This window comes from Clinocottus analis, unplaced genomic scaffold (genome assembly GCF_023055335.1).
Source record: "Clinocottus analis isolate CAN_PGR_092001 unplaced genomic scaffold, fCliAna1.0.p SCAF_16, whole genome shotgun sequence".
NCBI classification, from domain to species: Eukaryota; Metazoa; Chordata; class Actinopteri; order Perciformes; family Cottidae; genus Clinocottus; species Clinocottus analis.
This window is the reverse complement of record NW_027175887.1, coordinates 7,899,148-7,927,026: the sequence shown is the minus strand read 5'-3', so window position 1 is coordinate 7,927,026 and position 27,879 is coordinate 7,899,148. Positions and strand designations below refer to the sequence as shown.

Sequence of the window (27,879 nt, the reverse complement as noted above, 5' to 3'; positions counted from 1 at the left end):
TCCATTTGCAATGGTCGTACAAGAAACACATCTTGTCACCTGGAGGAATAACACAGTTGTATGGTTTGTGTACCAAACTGTATATTTGATGCACTGGACCAGCTAATATATGAATATATCTATAGTCGCGTCTCTATTGTAGTCTTATCGATTAACCCACCAGCAAGCTCGCGCTCTATGGCGCTACGAGTTCAATGGTCAACGCGACGCACTCTGCTCGCGCAACCCAGAAGAACGTCCCACATACTCGCGCGACACCAACAACAATGGCAAACCCAAAGCGTAGTCTGTTTTTGGTAGGAGATTTCTGATTGGAGCCACAAGGTCCGAACGCTTTGTCGCTGAATTCATGTCACATTTCATTTTTTTTATGAATTGGGCGAGTTTTATTTTTTAAGTCAAGCGTATTCCCGTCTGGTACTCTATATATTTTTTCTCCGTTTTTGATTTTTTTTTTTTTTTTTTTTACATTTCTAAAAATGTGCGAGGCGCTGTTGGCGAGCTCCCACAGTCTGTGCATGTGTGTCCCTGCTGCCTCTCTGCTGGGCTACGGCTACTAACCTAGCTGCTCTTCACTCGGTGGTTAGCCGACGGTAGCCTGGCCGCGTTTATTGACGTGAGGGGGCGAAAACACGAGCGACTGTAAAGCGTGATCTGTTTTAGGACAACAACCATTAACTGATTTTTTTAAGTCGTCGTTGTCGGTTACGGTAAGAAGTGTTGTATGGTTTTGTCGTAGAAAATACTTTGCTGGCTAGCTAACAGGCTAGCTATTTGTGTGTATTCTTCGACTGAGGAAAACGGACGAGTTTTCTTTGAAAGTATGGATGACCAGACCAGGATGATGACTGGTCTCACCGGACTCGGTGGACTAGCACAAGCCGATGTCGGTGACCCAGACTCGGTCAGAAAACAGCAGTCCCTCGGTCAACCTCAACAAGACATAGGGGATATCTTACAGCAAATAATGGCCATCACCGACGAAAGCCTGGACGAAGCACAGGCCAGGTAAGACAGGCGAAGAGCCATTTTCCACACATGATAGCTAAGCTAAAGTGCGTTGTATGTGTCTTGTTTTTTGCTTCAGGGCTCAAGCTTTTCTGTGAAAGCTTCCCGTTAATTACGATAATGCGTGACTGCAACATTAATGCAACTTCTCGTTGCGTTGTAATCCGTTGCTAAACCAGTACTTAACGTTTGATACAGCATAACTTGAACCATCTACATTACAGTGCAGTTGTAGTTTGGAAGGTGGTTCTTTGTTACTTCAAATCGTGCTTTATTGTGTACTGTAGTTTTGTAAACATGCTCATTTGTTTAAAAAAGGGAATGGAAAAATCATAATTGGTGTAACAATGAAGGGTTAAATTTAAAAGTTTGAATTTCCTATCGCCAATGTTTGCCGTGTAGACTGTGCATAATCACTTGTTTAACATGAAAGCTGTGTTTGCATGCATGGATCATTGATAAGAAAAGTAGTAGTTTCAGGGCACATTAGTAGTATTATCAAGGCTTTCATTAAAAATCCTGCATAAAGAAAACAAAGCCTGCATATTTCATGAGTTTTTTCCATTGACTCACTGGACGATATCCCGTTAGTGACGCAAATTTTCCTTTCACACCAATTAGTTGGTGTGACTACAAAGAATTACGTCAACAAAGCACTAAATGCTCTCTGAGAGAGTGCATGTTTTTAAGTTGCTCCAGCTATGTGAGTGAAAATAGGTATTTTGGTCATATCGCAAAGAGTTTAACAAATTACAAGTCAGACTAGAGCAAATTAGCTTTGCCTAATTATAACAACGTGTATCTGAAATGACGCTCTGCATCAAATGAGTGTCGATAACATTAGTCATTGATATGCAAATGAGCTGATACATTAAGGGTAAGGATTACTCAATTGCCCCATGTATCAGCCCAGAGCTGTCTGTGATGACAGCAGTCATTCATTCATATGACTCTTCACCTTATGTTTGTGATAGAGGTATTTTAGTATATTTATTGTGAGCAGTATACATGCATTGCAGCGAGCAACTGACCTACACTCATTTGCCATGTGGCTCAAGGAGCATGAGGGCAGTTTTGAGATGAAGCCACAGTGTTTCAACAATAGACAACCGTCCACTGCGAGACTGTGGCCACAGTGTGATGTGTCATTAGCTAGTGATTTTCCACCCAACATTTGACCACCTGGTTCTCTTAATTAATTCACTCCTCTTTCACTCCCTCCCTCCCTGGTGTTCATCCTTTTCATTGTGTGCTGGGTGCAATCAATTCTCCTATAATGTGTACGCGAGTGCAGCTGTCCGCAAATCGAGTTTCTATTAATGAGATGGTGGTGAGGGGGAGGGATGATGCTATACCAGCAGCTTATGAACACTGGGATATTACCTTTTCTTCAGTAGAAGTTTGAGGGCTTAATTCGACCTTATTTCACTGACCCAAGCAAATAATTTTGCTTTGAAATGTTTATTGCAGACTGTCTTATTTAAAAAAAAAATTAAATATCCTTAATGGCTTGTAAAGACCATTTGCAAAATAACATTGTCTAACAGATTATAGTCCAACAAATAATGTAAGTTTCAATTATTTAGATTTAAAGGGCCAATTGTAGTGAAGGAAATCACACCAGGCCTATTATTAGACGTTAACAGGGTATTCTGGAAAAACTAATTAAAGGTGTGGCTGCTTCGGAAGTGCCAGAGGTGTCCTTGCTGTATGCTTGTATTGATTCAAACTCCCACTCAGAGCATGTCCTCTTCATGCCATATATGTGCAGGATTAATACTGCCTCCTAGTAGATCAGTGGATGCAAATTGTGTGGCATGTACAGTGCAAATCTTTGCCGTTGTCATGTGCATAGTTTGTATATAATCATTGAAGGCATTTTGATAATAAAATATTCATCTTCTGAGCGGTATGCTTTTAGCTTGAGCTGATGGACTAGCTTGCACTAAGTGGGGGATTGTTAGGCTGTGTGCTAATTTGCTTCTCAGGTTTACTTCAGGTAAAAGCACCAAACATAACCAGACTTCAGGACTACATGTGTGCTGTTGTCACAAATAGTTTCCATAATATATAGCGGAGCAGTTGGTATGACCTAACATGTGCACTCTTCATCAACATCATACTTAACTCTGATCAAGTTTGTCACCCACGCATACATCTTTTCCTCGGTCATGGTCTACAAGTTGCGTGGCTCATGTGTGAGCATGACGTCCTTGTCGTGCAGGGTGGCAGTGTGTTGGGATGGGGAGTGGTCAGGGCAGCGCAAGAACTCAGTGTTGCAGAGTACACTTCCTGCGCACCATCCACCCTCATCCTCTCACCCTGTCGCCATATGTTCAGATGCTGGCCAGAGGAATCGCCGGCGCATTGGGGTGGATCAGACGACCCCACAGAGGGAGGGAGAGCAGGGGGGGGCATGGCAGGGGGTGGCCTGCCACTCAACTTCCAGCACAGGTCAGTACAGGACCGCATGAGCACCTCCTTCTCCCCCTCCTGCTCATCCCCTCCATGCTGAAGGCAGCCCTCCCCCAACTCAATCCAGCAGTGACATAATTGGTGGACAAAATGACACATTTAATGCTCGACACATAACTCTTTACATCATACTGCCTCACAAAATAGTCTCACAGAAAGGCATTCTTACGTGGCATACAGGAGGAGCACTTTTTGCTAGTTTCCTCATTAATACTGCAGTAGACATTCACAACTGGAATTGGTGTTGAGGTCAGGCATAGCCAAATCATCTTCATCTGTGGTTGTTTTCAATTTGTTTTTAGCGATGTTATTTGAGAAATATTTTATTTTAATTTTATTGTGATCGTCAGGTTTTTCTTGTTTCATGTTTCCCAATTCATGCTCATAGAAACAGAGACCTCATGCTTGTTTTGTTTGTATATTTAAATATTTTCACTTTTTCCAAATACATATTTTTATATATTGCAAGTTTTTGCTACTAATGTCTGTTTTTGCAATAAATGATGTCTGTTGTGATTTGTAAAACACATCAATATGCGTATTATCTCTATAGAAAGAAGTATTCATTAAAAATTGAGGGGGAACACAAAATAATAGAAAACATTTTACAAGATAATGTAATATTTCAACAGCACTGCAAACTATCACATAGTTGTTATAAAGTTAAACCACACCTCTCTGGCAAGCACAACAACAAAGTAACATTATGAGCTACATGGGTGTAGCATGCTTGTATTGCATGCTTAGGGACATGTTTTTGTTGTGTGGCTTTTCATACGTTTTTTTTAATGTGAAAAACATATCCTTAAAAACACAGTTTAATTCGTACTCTGCACAACTGTTCTAATCGGTGTGCACTGTGAGTACAATAATTGACGTTAGAGACTATAGTGTCATTTAGGGTTGTATTAGGAACCAGGCTTTGTTACGGCATTACAGTTTTACACGTTTTAATACACAAGTAAGCTGTATAGGTTTGTGCGGATGCACAGATGTGAATTAGCAGGACATTTTGTTGGTTACGGTGAACTGTAGAAGTTTGGCCCTTTCTGCTTTTTTATTGCTATTAGCCTGTTTGCCATTAAAGAGAATGTTCCTGATTTAAATTAAATTAAAAGTGAAACTTAATCCTAATCCGTTCTATCAACTCACCATCTACTTTAATGGAACATGTCTTTCTGTAAGAGGTAGAAATAAGATCATTGTGTATTAACTCTGAAACCTGGTGCTCAGTAATGATGACCTTGAGGTTTGGCATCATTACCTGTCCTACAGTGCAAAGTATCCACATGACAACATTACTCTTGGTAGTTCAGATTCACGCTTCAGGGATGCTTCTGCACTGACAATGGCATTTGACCATTGGAAATGCATTCAAACAACATGGCTGTGTCCTGCCGTGTTGCACTGCACTGTTGAAATGCTGTATGCATAATACATACAGCTCCTCTACCTGTTTTTATGGGGGAGGACATGGAATGACTTGAGATGGAGGTCTGTTTATCGTAATCCTCCTCGCTCTCTCCCTCTCTTATTCCCTCTTCTCTCTTACAGGAAGCATGCCCTGAACTGTCACAGAATGAAGCCAGCCCTCTTCAGTGTTCTCTGTGAGATCAAAGAAAAGACGGGTGAGTTTCTACTTCACTCGTTCTCTTCTTGTGTTCCACGCTGCACAGGTTGTAACCCAATGTTGAGATGCAGTGTGCCTTTGTTCCAGTTTACCTGACACCAAGTTACTTTTTGAACAGCCTTACAGAGAACTGTATTGATTGTATACAAACTGATTTAGTTGCATGTTATTGTGCATGCTTTGGTTCAAGATATTTCTTAATTTGTAGTTTTGGCCTATTAAGTATATTAATCTAACCTGTTTTGGCTACTGACCACACTTCTCACTGACCAGCTGAAACTAATCTTGGTGGATTATTGCCGTTTGAAACTTGAGTCTGACAGCAGAATTTGCTGCAGAACATATAGACCACCCAAAGTTTACACTCTTCTTTACCTAAATGTAGAAATATACTTTGCATTTATGTGACAACATGTATAAGTGGTGCAGCCAACAGGCTGTTACAGCTTGGTGAATTACACCACAATAGTTCCTATATTAATAATAAGGTAATAATGCCTGCTGCTGCCACTACAACAAAATATCATATCCAAATTATTAGAAGAAAAAAAATCAAACCTGATCTCAAAAGAAAGTTCATGCACAGCTAGTTGACAGCAGGCAGATATGAAAAACTCCACAGGGGTTATTGCTTTACAGTCAAACTGTTCTGCTATTTCAGTTCAAAGAGTTTTTTTCTTCTTCCACACTAGTAAAACAGCTACACGATGTGTTGGGTTATTGTTTATTGAATACATTGATACACATATCAATGCTGTATCTTCATCAAAACACAACATGCTAAGACTATTCTAGTCTTGGCAAATAATGCTGAAATTCTAATGTACATGCTCTGATGTAAATTATTGCCGATGTAAGCATCTCAGATTTGCTCTTACTCATAAAAATGATTCAAAGTTAACATGCTTCTTATTCTCATCTTGTTAGCTATTCAAGTCAGCTGTCTGACAGATTCTAGTGTGGTTCAAAGGCGCGCAGGCCCGGGATTGATGGCAGATTGATGGTTATGGTAGTGTAAATGGGTTGCTTTTTTTAAATCCGCTCCCTCTGCCAGTCTCTCTTGGTTGTACTCTTCTCTCTTTCAGTGGCCTTGTGTATCTTCTAACAGCAAACCTCTCTTGTTCAAATACAATTTGAAAATGCTGCACTGCTGCCTTGTTGTGGCCCTTTGTCAATAATGTATTATTGCTCTCCAGCGATTGGACAAAAGTAAAGACTAGGCTTGAGTGAGTGGGGCAGGGTACACTGTTTCCCAGGCAACCAGTGGTCTTACTTACCCTAATGCCATTCACTTTGATTTTCACATTTAGTCCTCCCAGCGAGCTATAGAGTGGCTGTGAGTAGTTTTTACAGTAAGCTGAGCGCGAAAAAAACAAACATACAAGGCACAGAGATAGGTTAACAAAAGATTCATGCTTGATGTGAATATGCCCACCATGAGATATAGAGATCTTTGGCTGTGCCTGTACTCTGCTGGCCATCTGCCACATAGTGCCCTCCTGACTGCACTGTGTACCTGCTTTGGCATTTCTCTGCTACTCCATCAGACCCCCTGCAGGCCCCATTATGTGCCTCCGGAATGTGAATTGACTTCTCTTCAGTGCAGCTTGTGGAAGACCCAATCAGTAGTCCTCTAGTATCTCCACAGATTTCCTGCAGTCTTCTTTCACTAACAAACATGCACTTGTGTCGGCACACCCATATACACACTGTGTTTCTCTTGCGCACAGATGCGCGCACACACACCGAAAAAGGATAAAAGCAAACTCGGTCTTGGGTCTACTCTTACTGCCTCGGTCTTGTCCTCTCCCCCTCCTTCCCTCCCTTCCTCTGCCTCGCTCCCATTCTTGAAAGAGAAGACTTGCTCTGAACTCGGGGCTTTGATATGGTAATGTAATGGTGGTGGTGGTGGTGGTGGAGGAGGGGAGGTGGGTTGTGGGGGATGGGAGGTGAATTCCTCTGAGTGCTGCAGTTGGTTAGATTGTTTTCATTGTAAAGGAAATGTTCTGCGCAAATGCCAGTTCCCCCCCCACCCCCCAAACACCCCCCATTTTACAACAGTGCCTGCGTTGTCCTGAGCTCTAATGTTAAACATGACCTCCATCTGTGTGAAATTTGATTCTTGTTAATAGTTAATACTTTAGTAAAGATACACTCTCGAAAATAAATTAAAGCACTTGGAAAAAGACGGGAAATGATCAAAGTTGAGAGCCAGTGGCTTTGCTTCAACTCAGTTCTGTTCTCCCTTGCTCTCATGGGTATTTGCTGTAAAAATAGCTCTTGGTGCAATGGGACAGCTTATGCCAAAATCTCTCACAAGCCACTGCAGTTACTCTCAGAAGTTTTTCATTAAGTTTGGGTATGTTTGGGTACTTTTTATGCATTCCTTGTGCTTTACACGTGACAACAGTGAATCTGTCACTCACTCTGTTCTGTCAGCTTGCTCAAGTCCTTCCCTTTCAAGCCTGAACATTCCCAGTTGTTTATTTTTGGACAGATTTGAAATATATAAAAAAAAAATCTTTCTCCCAAGCGGAATTAAAGCTTTACAGTTTAGTTTTTTTTAGCTTGGAGTCTCTTCCTCCTCCCCCTCACTTGGACAAGTTCACACCCCCAACACTTGCCACTCATCTTGATAAGCTGTCTGATAAACAACTCTGTGCGATAATGCAACTAGATGGCTAGATAGAAATGGTGGCAAACTAGCGAGCACCTTTTGGAGCAACAGTCGGAGGGTTTAACAACAAGTAAATCCTGATGGCCGGTCGCCAGCGTGATGTTGACTTGAGCCACTCGATTGCTCTGTGAGGTGTCCTAACAATGTGTCTGGGGCACTGGGTTTCTGCTGTCTGCCTCTCCCACAAGCCCTCACTGCTCTCTTTGAGTTTGTCAGAGGTGTTTTAGATCACATTCATTGCCTGAATTTATACTATTTACCTATGTTGGATGAAAATGTCTCTTATTTTTCTAAACACATACAAGCACCAAATTCTCAGCCGCTGACTGCCAGCAGAGCCAGCAGCACTTTGGCTAGTATGTTGGCAAAGCGGCTAGCTGACAACCCATCATCACATCCTATTAATGTTTTGACAAGATGGATGAATGGTGAGATTAAGCCTACTCCAAGAACTCACTCTCTGGTTTATGTTTTTCAGGACTATTTTTGGTTACATTTATCATAAAAGCAGCCTCTGTTTATTCATCATGTCTTGTCATTGATTACAAATACAATTAGTTAAATTAATATGACGTTGATGAAGAACAAATATTGCTGCTGTGTTGAGTGTCCAGAGTTGTTTAACCCTTAAAGGAGTATGTACACCACAATACAGCTTCTTGGTAGTTAATAGGCATTCATAGCAGTTAATATTGTATCTGTTTTGTAGTGAAAGGTTCATCTGAATGCATCCTCAGTCTATAAACTAGCCCAAAACCCTTTCAGAGAGGAAACAAACTATTAAACAACATATGTTAAGTCAGTTAATTTGGGGTCGTAATGTTGTTTAAAACCATGTAATGTCGTCATTGCCCTACCTTGGCATTCATAGCACTCCGGTTGTCTAAATACCATTTCAGCAACAAAATGGTCCCAATTGCATGTTAATTGAATTACAGCATGATTGCATTTGTAAAAACACCAAAACAAAACGCAATTAACAGTCACACATGTTTGTCATGTTGTGCTAATTCACAGCTAAAACAAACACTTAACGTTTCTAGAACCTTTTAGAAATCTCATTTTAATTTAAGTCTGTTTATTTTAGAGACCATGCATGAAAGTGGAGAACAAAACATCACACACCAGTGTTATCCAGTTGGCAGCACTGAATCTTTGGTGGGGAAGAGCTCTTCGGCATCACGATTGATTTTGATGTTTCTATCCCACAGACTACAGTACATGAAGTCTAGTGAATCACATGGCTCATTAAAGCAACTTAATTATTATTAGTTTTCAAAGAGCCCAATTTGGAACAGAGCCATAACATTTTATGAGTTGTTAGGAACCTGTGGGAAGTCTTATTATATTTTTATGAGGAAAAGCATACGTTGTCTTTTTAAGCCAAAAGCAGTAACAAGACAAAACATAGTTTGTGGTTTAAATATGATCAATGTGAAGCTACCAAATGGCACTATCAGTTTTACTATCTTTTGGGTTTAAAACAAGAATTTTCATCCATCTTTTGTATCGCCACACCAACTTTTCTTTTGGTTAAATCCTCTGCTATTCCATTTTAAAGAGTTGCTTTTATATCTACGCTCACTATGCAGTGGTGCTGGATTATTTTATTGGCTTTTCATGGTTGTCTGTTGTTTTTGTGGTGTCCTGCCACTCAATTGTTTTTTTCTTTCCCCCGACCTCTTTGCAGAAGAGAACGAAAAAAGATAGTGTGTGTTGGGTGGGGGGGTTCAGGAGCGATACAGGGAGATTGATGAGGCAGTAAGAGCAGGAGTAATTACTCGGTGTCCATTCCCCAAGCCAGATTGGCAGACGGCTAATATCACACAGACCCCTGGCCCTGACAGACCCCCCCCAGCCCCCCCCCCTCCCCCCCTCCCACACCACCCAGCCCAAAGTGGGGAGGCAGCGCACCCCAACCTTCAGCATAGGCCTAATGGTGTGTGGGCCAACTGATTTCCCCATGTGGTATAATTCCTGTAGGAACTGAACCTCTGTATATTGACAAGGGAAACTGCTGTCTGGAGTGTTTGTAGGATGGGAGAAAAGCTCAGTGGAATTGTTCACCTTCAAGACTGCTGGAACATAATGTTGGCCCCGATTCACCAAATGATTTAGCTTTGCTGTCATTCAGTATTTCACGGGGATCAGGGTAACTGGATATGAACGACTGAGTAAAAAAAGTCTTTAATAGTTGACAAGCATTGTGTTCATGAATTGCATGGTTATATTAGCACAAATGCTCACGCTAGGATTTCTTCTGTCTCATCTAATTTACTAAGAACATGTACTTCTTGAGGACAGAACAGTAGGGTTCGGGTTTATTGGAAAATGAGTGAAAAACATGGGTCAACAACCAAATTTTTATTGGATGGATGGTTACTTACTGAATTCAAAATGTCAAACAAATTGAACTTACAAACAAACAAATTGAATTTAGCGACTCTCAGGAAGTGGGCATACAGACATGGCTGGAGAGGCACGATAGGCGAGGGACCATGCTCTGCACAGTTTCTGCTTTTTTTGGATACACACATTCCCATGAATTCATGTCCAACAACAAGAAACCAGGAAATATTGAGTGACCCATCAGTATCGGTCAAGTATCACCCATGGGGTGGACTCCTACCGTTTCATCTCATCTACTCTCCCTCTCAGCATGTCTATGCCTCAACCATTGCTTTTAGGCTTTGCTCTTTAAAGAAGAAGGCGTCTCTTTAATTAAAGATATGTAAATGTGGTCTCAGCTGGATTGCATTAGTTTGGTGGCAGTAGGGTGGGAGAGTGCCAGAGCCTAGCTCCTAATCCTGACTAATTAAGGATTAATTACAATTGATGGGAGCCTTCCACCCCTCTGCAGTAGTGCATATTGCTGTCCCAGACAGTATGTTTGTATATTTCACACCATGTCATAAATGCGGGGGGCGAGAGATGGCGAGTACGGGTGAGGGATTAACAGCGTGCATTGGGTGACTACAGAAAATGGGAAACCCATGCTGCTTCGAAGCCTGTGGCACTCTTCATCAGCTCGATGGGTGGATGGATGGATTGATGTTGTAGTACTGTTTGCTAATCTAGAATAAATCCTTATTCTGGGATGATAATTAGTTTGTGTTTCCATCAGTTTGTAATGCGTGTATTTATTTATGTGTGCACAGGTTAGCCGAGCCAATTAAGAATACGCTCCTGTAAAACTGGTAAAGTGTTATCCTGACCAGCAGACATGCTGTAGACAGAGTGATTTTATTCCTTACTAAACTGGTACATCGGACCTGTGCAGACTAACCATGTAGCCTCGGCTCTCTCTGGCACCATCTGACTGTGTCATAATGCTTGTTCACTTGTTATAAATGGGCACTGCTCTTCTGATCTATCGCTTAATTGCCACCTAATTTGCATAACAGTGCAAATTAACGACCTCTCAAATGAGCGTTCATTTTTCACAAAGTCTTTAGGAGCTCCTTAAGAGTCTGTGCTAATGAGCACAGGAGGCAGCTGGCCTGATGAGAGTTGACTGGGGGAAGATCCTAGCAGTGCTTTAACAAGCCTCCTGCCTAGGTGCTCTTCGTCTTCCTCCTGTGACATTTCAAATTCCTACTTCCTTGTCTCTTCTTTTTTTCCTTTGCGTGCAGAAGTGTACTAGACTGGGAATACCATGTTGGTGATGAAGTTACTGGTGCTCAACAGTGTTTCATTAAGCTTTAACATCATTTGTTAAGGCACTTTGTGCCATTTTTACACCAAAAAATCTTGAAAAAGATCTTCTATTTGTTAGTCACCTAAAAATACAAAACAAATGCGTGGTCAGTTACTAGTCCAGTTGACGATTGCCTCTATATTGTATCACGCTTTTGTCTTTCTTTTGAACACGAGCTATGAGCAGCATTCTCTCTGCAGCTCAAAGTATGTTTATTACCGTCTTCGCTATCTTGATGTTTGTTGTCTTGTCCACATTTTAAGGACTAAAGCCCAAAAGCACACCAAATAAGTATAGCATCAGTTTTATTTTAGGAGATTTACCTTAACTCTTTATTGTTTTTGTATAAGAGTGAGGTTCACATATGATTTCTGTTTAGGTTTGAAAAAAGTGGGATTTGTATTTGTAAATTAAGTCAACCTGGATAAATATATTTGATGGATTATGCTTTCATAAAAAAAAAATAGAAGAACTGTGGTTTGAGCAATGTAATATGTGCTGATCACAATTACGTATGTACACCAATGTACTGCTTTTGACGGTGGCTAATTGTTTGAATTTTATAGCAAACTATGTATTCATCTTAGCATTGCCAGTATTTCTAAACTTAAATATATATTTTAATTGCTGATTAAATTAGTGTTTCAGCCTACTTTAACTTGGCTTGCCAAGAATTATTGGAATGAATTTTAAAAGCTATTTAACTATTCATATAAATTATAGACACAGGGGAAATTAATTGTAAAGCCTGTAATGCCTTCTATTTGTGCAGATGAAGTGACAACCTAAATTGATCCATCCCTCATTAGTGTTTGTGTGTGTTTTTGTTTGTGTGACGGTGTATTTGTTTATGACCATTCAAGGAGGGTACACATAGTCATCGCTCGAGTGTCCAAGTCTCTCTCTTTAGTTAATTAAGGGCTGATTAATGATGTGTTGGACTGAAGTGTTGTGTTTGCCCAAGGTGTGAGTTCTCCGATTCACACTGTGCATGTGTGTGTGTGCGCGTGTGTGTCTCTCTCAGAGTGGGGGGCTGCGTGCAACAGGACTCTACCCAAACAGATGCTGATTAGTGTGAGCTGCTTAAAGTAGCAATGGACATATGGATCAGGCTCATTAAGTAGACTGTACTCCACTACAGCACCATTTTTAGAAGAATGGGGTACACACTTTTTTATGTGAAATTTACAGTTTAATTTAGCTACACCAAATATCCATTTGGCAAAATTCCTGAACGCCATATTCTACAACTTGCCTAAGGCACCGTTTTTTTCATTCAACCTCTTTTTTTTGAGCAACCTATATTCTTCTGGAATGGCACAATAAATCAAATTACTCTGCACAGGGGAACTTGTTGGGCAACGTTGACATTAATTGATTGTTACAACATGTGGTTTTGTAAAGAAAGTGCCATTGGCATCAAGGTTCCTACTTGGATAGCTAAAGACTGCTGGTCGTGATATCAGCACATGTGATTTCACATTACAGACTTTACGGGGTGACTAATTGGCCATTATGAATTGGAAGTTTGTATTTCACTGCATGGATTTAAAGGTCAAAAGGTCAAACTGACGCAACATTACAATTTGGAAACACAGAATAGGTCTGGTCACGTTAGCGTTTAGTCACACGTCCAGGAGGGCTGAGCAATTAATCGAATATTGGTCTCGATCACAATTTTGGCTTCCGGCAATTAATGAGCATGATCGACTGCGGTATTGATGTGTAAAATAGGGTTCCGCTTATGAAAAACATCAGTGCATATCAAATCAAGCGCTTCCCAAACTAACAGCCACCAGGGGGCTAATGAGATGTTTGGTCTCAATTTTGTGGATCTGCCATCCAGCTACAACTGCAGCCTGCAGCCTGAGAGATACATCCTTGAATGTTGTAGCTGCCACTTATAATAGAATTTAAGTCTTATTTTAATGCAACGATTTGCTAATGAGCCAGAATGTAGCACAAGTTGAAGTATTTAATTTTTGGTAACATTTTTTGCTCCAATGTTATTTATATTTTTGATTCTAGGAGATGCGCTGGGATTTTCCGTTCATGTTTATACAGTGGCCCGAACGGTAATGCCACAGCCACACACAACATGTCGTTGGTGTGGAAAAGCTTCAGCAGGAGTGAAGAAGGCAAAATGCTCGTAATTTTGCACAACTGTAAAGACCAAAATAAGCTGCAGAGGAACAACCATAAAATATTTGGAGCAACTAACTTAATCAGACACTTGTTATAATATAATTAATTCCTGTGCATGCTGCTCAGAGTAATTGCAGTGATTGGCTCATCTGCCGACAGCATGGGGTCTCTCCCTAGAACAGTCCTGCTTATAACAGAGCTCCTAGGTTTTCTTGGCAAGAAATGTGAACATACACAGTCGTTTGAAAGATATTTTCACAGCTAGATAAATGGATATTTGAGTATGAATTATGACCTGTTTAACTTAACACTAACATAGGCTCTAAGCAGCTTACAGTATGTTATTAAAAATACTAATACCAAGATTTTTGGTAATCATTTCAATACCAATATAATAATTAATATTATCATGTAAAAAAATCTTGCAAAAACTGATAAGTAATTGTGATGTCAAAATTTATAAAAAATAATTGATGATAGACTTTTGACCATAACCATGCAGCCCTAGCTTCCACTTAAAGTTACTGTTGGGAACTTTAAAATGGTTATGAAATCTGCTCAATTTAATACTAAATGACCTGTAAATAAACTAGACCATCAGGACAAGATTAGCTATTTCAATTTAGGTGCCCATCATCGATGATGCAGGTTCATCCAACTCCAGCATGGCCACCGGCAGCGACCGGTGCACTGCTGACAGACCCAGATGCCGCCTTCGACCTTCAGTCAGAAGTTCCGGTGGGAGGAGAGACGCTGTGCAGGCAGCAGTGTCCCAAAATCTGCACTACGCTGCTAGAGGCCCAGCCCGTATAGCCCGGCCGCTGGAGGGAAGGGAGGCACGGGAGAACCAGGACCAGGACTGAGCGCAGCAAACTGCCAGACCTGCAGCTGCATGAGAGGTTTTCTAGATGTACTCTGGTGCTCTGAAACACTACCACTTTTGTCCACAGGGACCGCCAACGTCAACAGAAAATGACAGTTCCTTGTGGTAGATTTTCAGGTAAACAATTAATTCCTGTCTAGAGCTAGTTTCATTCAACCTGAAAACCAAATTTAACCTTGTGGGGTCTAAACGACTATCCTCAGGGTCATGCCTGGTACAGGAATTATTCCCTTGTTTCACAGTTTTGTTTTTCAGGGTGAACATCTGAAAGCGTAGTATAATACAAGCAGATTGGACTCAGGTTTTATTCTCTCTGCCACATTTGTATTGCCTTCTCTGTTCTGTATCCTGCAAACCGTTTTAATCCCCATACAGGGTTTTTACCTCTCACACCTCCAGAGCTGCGGTTGAGATTTGTTTTTGTGAGGTGAATTTGCATATTCATGTAGCATATTTTCATTGTAAAATTCATCTTTCTACGGCCCATTCTCTTTATCTGAATACTCTGTATGTAATGAAAGGAAAAACTGATGTTTTCACAGTCCTATCTTTTCACTCTTTCTGGCTTGCTTGCTCTCTGGCACGTCTGTACTCTGGATTCTGTATTTTTCTGTAGCCTCTCTCTCTCTCTCCTCTGTCTCTTCCTCTCTCACACACATATCTTCTCCTGTGACTCCTTTTTTCTATTCTCCTTGGTTCTCCTTCTACCCTCTCTCTCTTTACCTTTTTTCCCCTTTTTTTCCTTCTCTATCCTCTCTCTCCCTCTCTCTCGCTCCCTTGCTCTCTCCCAGTGAAAGGCTGAGAATACCCAAGGGAGCTGATGCAATTAAAATGCTAATCCTGTCTGTCTACAGAGAGAGGGAGAGAGGGGGGGGGGCTGACAGCATGAGGGATTGCGGCTCACATGGAGAACTCGACTGAAATGGAGAACAGAGGGAGGGGGGGCACTGGGGGAGGATGGTGGGGGTGCGCTGAAAGGGAGAGGGGGGAGGGGATGTGTGTTGGGGGGAGACAGAGTGAAAAAGGGGATGCTAGCGAGGGAAAAGACAGACAAGGATAAAGCTTGTGTTGTGAGCTGAGCAATGATATACTGACTGCGTTTAAGTCTTATCTACCCCTATGTGTGGAAGGCATTACAGTTAATGTACAGCACCACACTATTGGTGAGGTTGTTCACCCTTACCTGCACCACTTCATATATTGTGTGTTATGTCGGCACAGCGCACCGTTTCCACATTGGCTGTGCAGAAATGAGAATGATTATGTATGCAGTGAAAGCCCAGCTGGATACCCTGAATATTTCATAGTATGTGTTGCTCGCTCCGTCTCTCAATGCCACACAGCTCAGCTAGGGTGGTAACGTGTGCATAATAGTGTGATTTCTAAGAGCTGTGGATGTAGGCTGTGGGCCTTAAGCTGTCTTCTTATTTAAGAGGGGGAAAAAAAGAGCAGATTTAAGTATCATTACTTACAGCACTCTGAGTTTTAGTCTCCCAGTAACCGAACCAGCCCAGCGGCGATGTCAGGAGCGAGTTGATCAAAAGGAAACGCTGCTTAGTTTGGCAAATCAGCCAGCCAGCTCTCAGACCTGTAGATTTTTTTTATTTTTTTAGTATTTTTCAGAAGTGTCATGGTTGGTTTGTGAGTGGATGATGCTTGGACTCTTATTATTTTTTTTCCTGCACCCATGTCACATGGTCTTTTTCTGTGCAGTATCTTAACTCCTCTGAACAGCTGCTATGATACCACAAGGCCACTAGTCTGTGCATGAGTGCAATTGTGGGTAATCACAGCTTAATTGGAGTAATTAGGGGAATGTAGGGGCATTAGGCTACAGCTGGGCCCATAATGAGGAGTGGGGGCAAAGGGGAGGAGGGAGAGGTGAGAAGCTTCAAGAGCCACAGTTGCCCTCTTCGCTTGAGGTCACTTGTACTTCTCAGTAAGTACAGTAGAGATCAACCTCGCACTTTACTACTATCAGAGTTGGCCTACATTTTGTCAGTACACACACACAACTTTACCCGCCATCAGAGTGTTGTCAAAGTACCCAAATAGTCATGTCGGCTCAACAGGTAAACAACAAATATCTCTGGTCGTTAATCAATAAATTAGCCCTTTCTTATCTGTTTAAGAAATGCGGAGATCGCTTGTGAATGACTGAAAGGAAAGTAAAATAGGAGGGAAAGAGATGGGCGAAATCAGGGTCATTAGTTCAGGCGGCTGGGTCTGCTGCATTCCTGAGCCCTGAGATGGGGGAGCAGCAGAGCAGGAATGTGCCTCGGAGAGAGAGGAGACCTAAGCGGAGAGAAAGAAAAAGGCAAGAAGGAACAAGAAAAAAGGGGAGGAAAAGTTGGACGTTTTGCTATGAGGGGCCTTAAATGGTGGAACAGACTCATTTATCAAATAGAGTTTGAAAAAGCAAAAACTAATCTGCTCCATAGCACTTGGAAACTTTAAGCAAAACTGTTTTTGTCCTTGTTTCTTTCACATCTGTTTGTGCTATAGTACAGATCTACTCATTTGTTAGCTCTGACTGCTCCTTGGCTGCAAACTTTCTTTCTTTCCCCCCAGTGTGATTCTTCGGGACAACTTTTACTGTAAAGAATCATAAGATTGTAAAAGTTCTGCTAACAAGCGAAGCTATGAATGAGGGAGTTTATGCACCCCCTGACCTTTGATGATGAGCTTTGACTAACTAGCGTAATCCTTAAGGAGGACGAACGCCTAACCCAGTTTCCATTGGGATTAATCTTGTCATCCATATTGTTAGTGTCTGTCGCCTTCAGAATCCTGTCTGGTTGCAACACTGTTTAAATTGGCTTTTAACTCCTTAATTAATTCTCTAGTTACAAGAGCAACACATACACGTCGACACACTATTGCGTTTGTTTCCACTTTTGAAAGTTTTTCCACTTTTCATAATTCTAAGACAATTTCCTTCCTTTCGTACATTTGGCAGTACAATCCTAGTGATATTATTTTCGTTGGCATGTGTTGTAGGGCTACAAATAATCATTAAATGAATAATCAGCAAATTTAGCAGTCATGTTAAAATTGCTGGATTTGTCTGACCAGCAGCTCAAAGATATTTAGTTTACAGTGCTCTGAAACCTCATAGAGAAATCAGTTAAGCATTTTTTAACTGCCACTCATAGAGCTCTAATATATAATGTCTGTAATTATCAATTAAAAAGAAATGTCTTCATAAATATATGCAATAAAAGAACCAGCCTTATCTTTTATATGTGTTTTGGTTCTGGAAGAGCCACACGTTTCATATCATTACAATTTACCAAATAAATTGACTTTTAGTTCATAATACGCCCAAGATATTACATTATGACAGCAAGTTTCTACTCTTACTTTCTGAAGTTGAATTATTGAGAAGCAAACAGGGCAAACTATTTTAACAGCTTCAGGCTCTGAAGAAAAGATGGGTGTCTGTACTAAAGTTTTCAGTAACATAGGTGTGTGTGTGTGTGTGTGTGTGTGTGTGTGTGTGTGTGTGTGTGTGTGTGTGAGAAAGAGAGGGAGAGAGATGAGAGCATGGCTGCAGGCTGACAGAGGTCCTGGTATAATGCAGTGGTGGAGAGCAGCAACTGATAACTATACTTATGGCCACTGGGGCTCATAGTGACAGCACATGCACTCCCATTACTGGTCCCATGCCTCATGCCCTTATCTTTGGCAGCCTGCCACAGAGGGACCACACTGCCCTCTGCTGTTAAGTTAGAGAAGTTCAGGCTCATTGGGAATTCAGCCAGGCACCCATAGCAATGACTCAGGGGAGAGACCTGACTGGGTTTTGACAGGGCTGCACTTCTTTGAATTTTAGCAGTGATAAATTGTCTTCCTTTGAACCTCTAGAACCCACAGTATTAGCCTTCTCCTTGAAGGGAAATGTGTGGTCTGTTGGTTTTCAAAAAAACTTTTTAACCAACAGGTTTTCTCAGTGCTAGAAAGGGCAGACTGTAACAAAAACACGACAGGTAAATTCTGACCGCACCTGCTTAACTCCTGTACTTTCTCTCTCCTTCTGTCCAGTGCTGAGTATACGAGGTGTGCAGGAGGAGGACCCCCCGGATCCCCAGATCATGCGGTTGGACAACATGCTGCTAGCGGAGGGTGTGTCAGGACCAGAGAAGGGTGGAGGATCGGCTGCAGCGGCTGCAGCTGCAGCTGCAGCAGGGGGCTCACCGACCGACAGCAGTATTGAACACTCTGACTACAGAGCCAAGCTCGCCCAGATCCGCCAGATCTATCACTCTGAGCTGGAGAAGTACGAGCAGGTGTGTGCAGAGCAGACCTAACGAATACTGTTAGCCATAATTTACATGTTGTATTTAGGTCAGCTAGTTGGAGAGAGAAACTGATTTCCTGTGTACCTGGGTTTGTTCGGCTGTTAACGAGCACCTTGTGCTAAATTAAAGGACATATACAGTAAACAGTTGGGTTTGTTAGAATATGACCCCAAGGACTGTATTCCAACAATTCAACATAACTCGAGTGATAACCTGTTTACATCTTTGGAGGTATTTTAATTACTATTATCAGGTGCTGTAGTGTTGTTTGGAATGCACATTTGTGAAGGGATTGGCAACCACATCATGCCTCAGGCGGCTGAGAGTCTGCAGGCATCATTCATACAGGTCACTTCAACTTTTCACTTGCCAGTACATCGTCTGTAAAAACAACGGCTTTAGTTCGAATGCGTATCTGGACTCTTCTTCAATGTATATTTCAAAGCCCTTTTACAGTGTGCTTTACTCATAATGTATCTGCCTAAATAAGAGGTGGCTTCACAATTTATTTTGACTGATTTTATCTGACAGAATACATTTTTAATTTGTAAGAACAAACATGGAGATTATGTTGTCACGACCACATGGACGAACATTGTCGGGAATCAAGTCTGGATTCTTGGCTTTTTGTGTGCAGCCAAGATTTATCACTCTCTTGATCCATTATGGCTCAGGTTGTCAATTCCTGGTGTTTCACTGGCGTGGACTTGAGAACCACCACTGTACACTGTTTTACGGTTCCAGTGCTACGACCAACTCACAAAGAAAGTGTTGTGATATTGCTCTCTTTTTCTAAAAAAAGATGAAGTACCATTGACAGAGGAGTCAAGACAAGTCAGACAGCCGAGACATGTCATCATCAGAACGATGTCATGGCACGAGACAGAATCTGTGCTCGGGATATCTTTTTACAGTCGTGTTCAACCCCTCCTCTCTCCTTTCTCCCTCTCCCTCTCCTCGGTCCAGGCCTGCAGTGAGTTCACCAACCATGTAATGAACCTGCTGAGAGAGCAGTCTCGCACACGGCCCATCTCTCCCAAGGAGATTGAGCGCATGGTGGCCATCATCCACCGCAAGTTCAGCTCCATTCAGATGCAGCTCAAACAGAGCACCTGCGAGGCCGTCATGATTCTGCGCTCGCGTTTCCTTGATGCCAGGTCTGTCTGTCTGTCTGTCTGTTGGATGACTCCTTGAGGGAGGAAGTGATCTGAGCATGTTGACATTGTGTAAAACTCCTCAATTGAAGCATGTTGTTTATTATTTCTTCACTGTGTGTCAGACGTAAGAGGCGCAACTTCAACAAGCAAGCCACAGAGGTGCTGAACGAGTATTTCTACTCCCACCTGTCTAACCCTTACCCGAGTGAGGAAGCCAAGGAGGAACTGGCCAAGAAGTGTGCAATCACTGTGTCTCAGGTGAATTGCTGACAGCCATATTATAAATGGGCTATTTGAGTATAAGGACATTGTAACTGTTTCGGGGAAAGCTGGGGTTTAAAATGTTGTTTAGAAAGAAATCTGTTATTTAAAATAATTTAAAAGAATAACAAGCTAAAAAGATGGATAATCATCAATTTTTAACAGTTTTAGCAGTGGGGGCTACAGCAGCTAACTGAATGCAAAGGAAACCCCAGACTTTGCATATCTGACATCCATCTGTCCCTCAGGTCTCTAATTGGTTTGGCAACAAGAGAATACGCTACAAGAAGAACATCGGTAAGTTCCAGGAGGAAGCGAACCTCTACGCGGTCAAAACGGCAGTGGATGCTGCCAATGTGTCTGCGCAGGCGAGCCAGGCTAACTCTCCAGCAACACCCAACTCAGGTACCACATGGTCCAACAAACCTTCTCATTACCATGCTTCAGTTTCTCTACATACACTTTCATTCATACACACAACTGAATCTCATTGATATGGACTGACTTCATTGTTCAAAGAAAGCCCCGCACTGTATAGTGCAAATGAGCTCTCAGACCACACTGAGTTATGTGAATTTTCCCTTTTTATTTTTGCATGAAATCACTGGTTAAAAAATTCAGGACACAATCTTTCCTCATTCTGCACTGCTGCAACAAGCAAGCTGTTCAGGGGAGTGCCCACTTTCACATTTTGGCAGCCAACTTTGTCTCAATCGTGGCATCGAATAAAGGATTCTGAATATAACAAAGAGGTGAATGTGGACAATGATATGCAGTATTGTCGAGGCATGGAAGAACTACGACTGCCCGACTCTTCATTTCGGGACTCTGATCCTCCGAAACACAAACACTGTCATCCACAGAGGCCGCCAAAATGACAAGAATTTTAGTAGCAGCTTCAATTCCTTTTATAATCAGAGAAATCATTATTCATTGTATATTTTCATGGACGCAATGTTTTCAAAATCTTGATCCTCATCAGTAAAATTCGGTAATGTTTAACTCTTCAAGTCGTTTGTTGCCCCTTTGGGTTTCTATCATGTCAAAGGTATGCAGATCAGTTCGTTAGGAACAGACAGCTGAGGGGTGTGCAGTGTGGGCCGCTGTGATTTGCATTCCTCTTGTGCTGTTTTTGTGTGTCAAATGCTTTTCTAACATATTTTCAAACACTTTGATATGAACTGTAGAGATACTGATGATGAGTGTCAGCTGGAGCGACTCACTTGATGTCTGCTTAATGTGCTTTCTGTCCATTTCCCATCTTTTCTTTCTCCAAATCGTTCCAATTAATTATTTGACTTGCTTTTGTTGTGTGTTACGCCACTCAATCTTTGCATCCATGCCAGTTTATACAACTTATAAACACACCTCACAAAGGTTATAGCATAATAACCCCAATTTGCTAAGGAACCTGAATGGACTCGGCAGGTGACCATTCAGATGTTTTAATTAATTTAATCTTACACTTTATGTGGCGTCAGTGGATTCGAGATAAATGAAGACCACTTTGGGATGCCAGGTTATTAAAACCTTTTTTAAGAATGAACAAACTCAAAGCATTTTATAAATAAGAAGTGATTCTAGGCACGAGGGACTGGGTGGTCTCAGAAATGCACCATTTTTATTTTAGTTTCCAACTGAGATTCACAAACTGAATGGCATTGCTGCTGCATCGAACAAAAGATATTTCTTTTGAATGATGGGGGCTAAAAAAATGAAAGCTTTAATGGTGCAATGGTTCATAGTTCACTTATGTTCAGTTTATATTGTGCATTTTTCATTAAAGCATTACACCAAATTTCACAAATTTAAAGTGATGGTGTGTGTGCCAAAGATGCAATACAACTGCAACTTCTATCAGCCGACACCCAATCTATTCAATTCACCGGATATCTTTATGTAAATTTAAAATGTCTTTCAAATTAAAAGACCTAGATGAGACTTTGTACATTGATCATACAAAGTATAAGTAAACATTCCGGTTTCCAACAATAATCTTTTCATGTGGAAAGGGATTCAAATGTGGATGACGCAGACTACAACACAAGCAATGAATCCGACTGTTTTGAAAGTAGCTTTCTGTCGCTGTCATGTGTTCTGAGCAGCCGTTTGCTTTAAGTTTACTGGAGCCTTTATCCGTCCTCAAAGTGAAACCCCTCATGTCATCCACTAATGCCCTGACTGGACTTGAGCCAACGATGGCGAACAAAACCATCAGCTCTTGGAACCTTAAATGTGTGTCATTCAGCTTTCCTTGATCAAAACCTCATACTGTGATCCACAGAGAAGAGAAGCTTTGTCAAAGAAACCAGATTTACTCTTAACAACAAAACTTATTGGAATTATATTCACCTCTTGGTTTAGTGTTTTTGTTCCAGCTGGCACACAGAGTGGTTGTGTGCAGCTGAAGCCAGGCTTGTAAAATTATGAATTCAGCATACGCTGGCTGAGAACATTGACCCGCATATTGAAGCTGGTTATTAAAATGTACATCTTTCAGTTGATGTCCATGACCAGTGTTGACCTTTTGGCCCCCTATAACACTGTGGCTGACTGGATATTGGCTATATATATATTGCCTGCAGGGTCACCGGGGTCATACAGTTTGTCTCACACAGGCGACGCCTACCTCAGCCTGCGCTCTCTCAACGGGGAGGGTCTCAACATCGCCCCCTCTCTACAGCCACAGGTATGCACTGAGGACAGCTGAAGAGTTGACCTCAATGCCGTTAACCCACCTACCCAGAATCCCTGGATGCTTACCCTGAGTGTAGCTCCTTTTGACCTCGACCCCAGACCCCCAGTCCTGACTTTACCTTTGGCCCCATCCACTCCTCCCCCAACAAAACAACACTCACGCTGACCCTTCTTTGCTCTACACAGTGAGCCCTGAAGGGCGTATGGCTTCACTCAAGAGGAATGATGTCAGTTTGTTGTTGCATATCCCTTTGTAGGTCTGTTGTTCAGAGTCCCTGCCCAGATGTTTTTCTCGAGAAAGCACAGGGCCTTCCTTAAAGACTCTTGTAGTTGTCAACATAGAACTGGAATATCTGCAGATTGAACTAGAAACCCCTCTGATTAATCAGTTATTCTACCTCGAGGTTGTCCTGCACTTCCAACAGCCACCTGTCTTTTCAGTCCTTGTTGTCCTGCCCTTTCCACACATTCCTCCATCCCGTCTCTCCATTTGTTTACCTCCTAATGTCCTCAAATGTTGTTGTCCACATACTTCTGCTGTTTAGCACCTTGTAGAAATGTGATAATATTTTAATCATAAACAAAAAGGTGTAAGACAGACGTTTGGCTTCAGTTGCAGTCTTTCATATAAAATAAAGCAACGGTGGTTTAAAGGAGTCATGAAGGTGAGCCACAATGTTAATTAAAACAAGGTCACTAGCAGAGCAGTTGGTAATACCTGCTCTGATGCATACAGAGGTGTGTGGACACCATCATTCCTCTGTCCAGCCTGTGGAAAACCATTTAGATGTCTAACTGTGTTGAAATGTGTGTGTGTTTTGGCTGATAGGTGGATACCCTGCACCGTGCTACACACCTGACGGGCGGCTATGAGGAGCTGTCGGGTAGTGGCCTCTACACCCCTCATTGCCTGGATGTGAGTACCAACCAAAGCATTGCATTAGGTGTCCAGGATACTTGACAAGGATATGCTCTACAGTTGGCTATTTATCTTTTTAATTTCTATGTTCCACATCAATTGCTCAAAACATTGTTCAATATGAAGAAGATTCCAAATGCACATTGAAATAATGTCATTTAAATGCTGTTGGACAACAGTTTAAAAATGTATGGTTGTAATTAAACTATTAAAGCGGTTTTAGGACAGTTTTGACCTCGACCTCTTGGCGACTTAAACTTGCCAAAACACCGAATCAATGCTTTCTGGGATGTGACAGGAAACCAATAGCTGCATTTTGCTCGAGACTGCAATTTTAATAATTCATAACTTGGGGTTAAAAAAAAAACTGTGTTTGTATGCACTTGTGTAAGCAGTTAAAGCCGGTTTTCTTCAGTTTCTTGAGCGTCACGAAAACTAGAAAACCGGTTTCTGTAAAAATGACCACAGCTACATTTCTCCTGTGAGAAAATAAAAACATTTATAAATTTCTTTGAGTAACGTCGTTATCTTACCGGCTGAAGAAATCAGTCATTTTGTCTGCAACCAGTAACAAGGAAAAAAGTGACATTTCTTCCCAAATTCTGTGTTTTTCATTCTGAATTATGTGGATGAATAAAAATTCCAACAGATGTATTGAATATCAATGAATGAGATGTTGTTTTTTTTTATCAAAGAAAGTGATTCAATTCGACGAACCAATCGTTACATCCTTTAAAAAAATAAAATGCTCTAAATTTAGCTGTTGGTGTCGAATCCCTCAGTTTCTTTCTTGACTAACAAGCGACCCCTCGGCGTGTCTGGCGCTCTCCTTGGCCGCAGCTCACCGACAGGTCAGACGTTCAGCTGCTCGATGAGGCATCGACCAGCCTCGCGTCATTGAACAGCGAGCGCCGAGCCAATGTCATTTTCATCTCTAAAATCTGTGATTCCTTGTGTTTTTCCGCATCACTAAAAATCTTAGGGCCCTAGCCAGTACGCTATCTTGAAGCTGCATCATTTGGCTTGTAAGCACAAATAAAGCTGATTTAGACAACTCATTATGAAACCCCTTCATGCAGAATACTCTCCTCCCTGACTGTTTGCAGGCTAACAGCTGGCAGGACACCACCAACCCCCCCTCGGTCACCTCTCCTCCCGGTCCTCCCGGCAGCGTCCACTCCGACACCTCCAACTGATTCGGTGGCGCCCCCTGCCATCACTTCATTCCCACCGTGGTCTGCTCCGACTGCCATCCTCTGTCTTCATTTTTCTCTATTCCCTCGTCTCTCAACTGGACAGCCACACACGGCTGTGCTCGCATTTCATAAACACACACTGTGCTGGAACACAGGACAGCCGAACAGCAGTCAGGAGGAGTTCTCCCTCCACCCCACAGCTCCACTTCAACGCTAGAAGCTCCTTAACTCAGAATTAAAGAGGGACGGAGCTTTCTGATGCTGAGACAGATAGAAAACATCTTCACTATCGAGGACTTTTTGAAAACCACTGACCCGGCTGTGTAGGTGATCAAGATGTCTGTACATTGTGTATATGCACGCTAACTTCACACAGTACTCACACTGCTTGTCCATGTGCCGTTGACCTCTGCACTCGACCCTTTGCTTTGGAAAACTGTGTGTGATTGCCTGTATCTCTTGAAGCCTTGGCGTTTGACAGCCAAACTGTAGATACGGATCACCAGGGAGCTCTGCTCACCTTGCTCTTACCAAAGTGCTGCCCCAGTCGTCGTCAACATCTGTTTCCCCGAGATCACCCTCCGCCGACTCGACACAAGACACTGACGTATCCTCGAGTCCTTTCTAGCTCGATGTTTCATTCTGTTGATCTAAACGAAGTGGATAATTGAGATGTGCAGAAATGTGCGTGCACCCCGCTTCCATAACAAACACACACCACAACTTTTCAGTCGTTTTCATGGTGCGCTGACATAAAAGACGTGTCAAGCACAACAGTTAGCATCCTTGGTATGGGTGTCTCTACCTGTGAAAGGGTAGTAGAGGGGATCACTGTTCTCAACTAGGAAGGGCCGGTGATAATAGGGCTGGTGAGAGGACGAGGAAAGGGCAGAGAGGAGAATATCTTTGGTTGAGTGGATATAACTAATAGCCCTTTTTGTTGCTAACCAATAGGGGGTGTTGGTAGACGGCTTGTAGACTTTACTTCTTGCTTTCTGTCCACTAGTTTATTTGATTGTAGGCTATTTTCTAATGCTGTTTCACCAAGAATGCACCAGCCACCACCAAAAATGAGCTCAATAAAGCATCTAAATGACGTTGGGAGAAGGGTGGGAAGATTGTGGGGCATTGATGTGTTATTGGGACAAACGTGACATGAATTTAGAAAAGTGACTGTCTTCCATGCATGTAGGACTTCTAGGCGTGGTATTATTGTTTTCATCTAACCTTCCAAGTTTTTAGCTTCGTTTTTATTAACAAAAAAAAAAAAAAATAATAAAAGGGTATAATTATTACAGTCAGACCAAAAAGGAAAAAGTGCATCATGTATTGCTATGATGTGTGTGTCTCTGTGGGCGTGTGTACAGTGTTCTTGGGACGTCTTAGTCAAACCGGCTGGTGCCCTGTCACCTTTGTAAGCATTATGGAGACTGGGTGCTTCCACCAGCCAGTGACACACCAGTGTGGGGCTCCACTGAGATCTCCCCATCTTGAAAACGTTTAAGCTTGTGAGCCCGAGGCAACACTCTCTCCAACCTTCTGTTGTACCAAAACCAAAAATGCCACGTTCAGCAATGTAATAATGCTACTCTCTGTCTCTCTAAAGTTGGTGCACGGCCACCTTTTCAGTTCGAGGAGAGGAGGGAATTATATTTGTATCTGTGTCTCTCTGTGTGGTGTTGTCATGCCTCAAGTTGATTTGATTTTTTTGTTTTCGGGGGGGTTTTGTTGTGGGGTGTCATGGAGGGAGGGAGGAAGGCGGGTGGAGTGAGGTCATATCACACCTGTAATTTGATTGTGAGCATAGAAGGTATGCTCTCCCCTTCACCCTTTAACACCGTCTGGTAAAACCACAAATAGTTAGTTTTTAATGCTTTGGCCGATTGGGCAAGGGCTTCTCTCTCTCCTCTGTTACCAAAAAAGAGGCAGCACTGGTGTCGTAAACTCTTAACTGGTGTTTGAGACAAACCTGCTACATTTTTTGGGGGGGATTTTAATTCTTTGGAACTTTTTTATACATTAACAGTTATGTGAATAACAAAGCATTTTGATAGTAAGGTAAAAAGCCTTATGAAGATTTAAGTGTCAGTCGAGACCTTATGTTACAGATCAAAATTTGAGTTTCTCAGCTTGTCACGTGCGGTATCTCACATTAATTACTGGTTTTGTTACTCATCGCCGTTCATACGACTGTATCTTATGAATAATGTTATCGCCACACCAAATTATCATGGCCCCCCACCCCCTTTTTCTACCTGTTGTAATGGATGTCACTGTACAGTTTGTGTAATGTTTCAGTATTTTTTCTTTTATAAACTTTGATGTTTTTGGTTGAGATGCCAGTTTTACTTTGGCCTTTGTCACAGGATTCACGATAACTATCAATTTTGAATATTATTTAGGTCTTTTGTTACATAACCGGGTGGCAATGTAGGGTTCACAGGTGTAACATTTGGTGCTGTGGAAAGACAATTGTATCAATTGAGGTTCTCCGATGAACATTTGGTGTATTTTGACATTTTGATTTGTGGACCTCTTTCCCTTCAGTTTCTACCTTTTCCACACTTCCCCAAATATTCACCCATTTGTGCTTCTTAATCTTTTGTCTTTTTTTAAACATGTTCAAAATATTGCTTGAGATCATAACTTTCTGTGGAGTTAGTTTTGAAACTGTTTATTAGTTACATGGACAGTGGCTAAAACTAAACGTCCAGATGAAAATGTATTCTAGTCATTTATGGAATATTATGAAAATATGCCAGCAGTACTTTTGCATACAGCCAAGAGGAAGTTAATACTGAATTGAGTTTGAGGTATTTGACCAACTACTAAT

At 41.8% G+C, this 27,879-nt stretch overlaps 1 protein-coding gene across 3 annotated transcripts; it reads left to right on the top strand.

Moving 5' to 3' along the window:
- The first annotated feature begins 343 nt into the window (after nt 1-343).
- Nucleotides 344-26,775, top strand: pbx4 (pre-B-cell leukemia transcription factor 4). 3 transcript variants are annotated; one of them, XM_068578805.1, is made up of 11 exons: nt 344-1,008; nt 3,349-3,462; nt 5,038-5,111; nt 18,560-18,804; nt 19,783-19,973; nt 20,096-20,231; nt 20,483-20,639; nt 22,708-22,710; nt 22,820-22,923; nt 23,761-23,847; nt 24,957-26,775. In XM_068578805.1, exons 1-11 carry the CDS (start codon nt 824-826, stop codon nt 25,044-25,046), a joined length of 1,386 nt encoding a protein of 461 aa, XP_068434906.1. In that variant the 5' UTR covers nt 344-823; the 3' UTR covers nt 25,047-26,775. The 3 variants fall into 3 exon arrangements, with proteins under 3 accessions (XP_068434906.1, XP_068434904.1, XP_068434905.1); XM_068578803.1 differs by lacking the exons at nt 22,708-22,710; nt 22,820-22,923 and having other exon boundaries at nt 348-1,008; XM_068578804.1 differs by lacking the exons at nt 3,349-3,462; nt 22,708-22,710; nt 22,820-22,923 and having other exon boundaries at nt 349-1,008.
- The last annotated feature ends 1,104 nt before the right edge of the window (nt 26,776-27,879 follow it).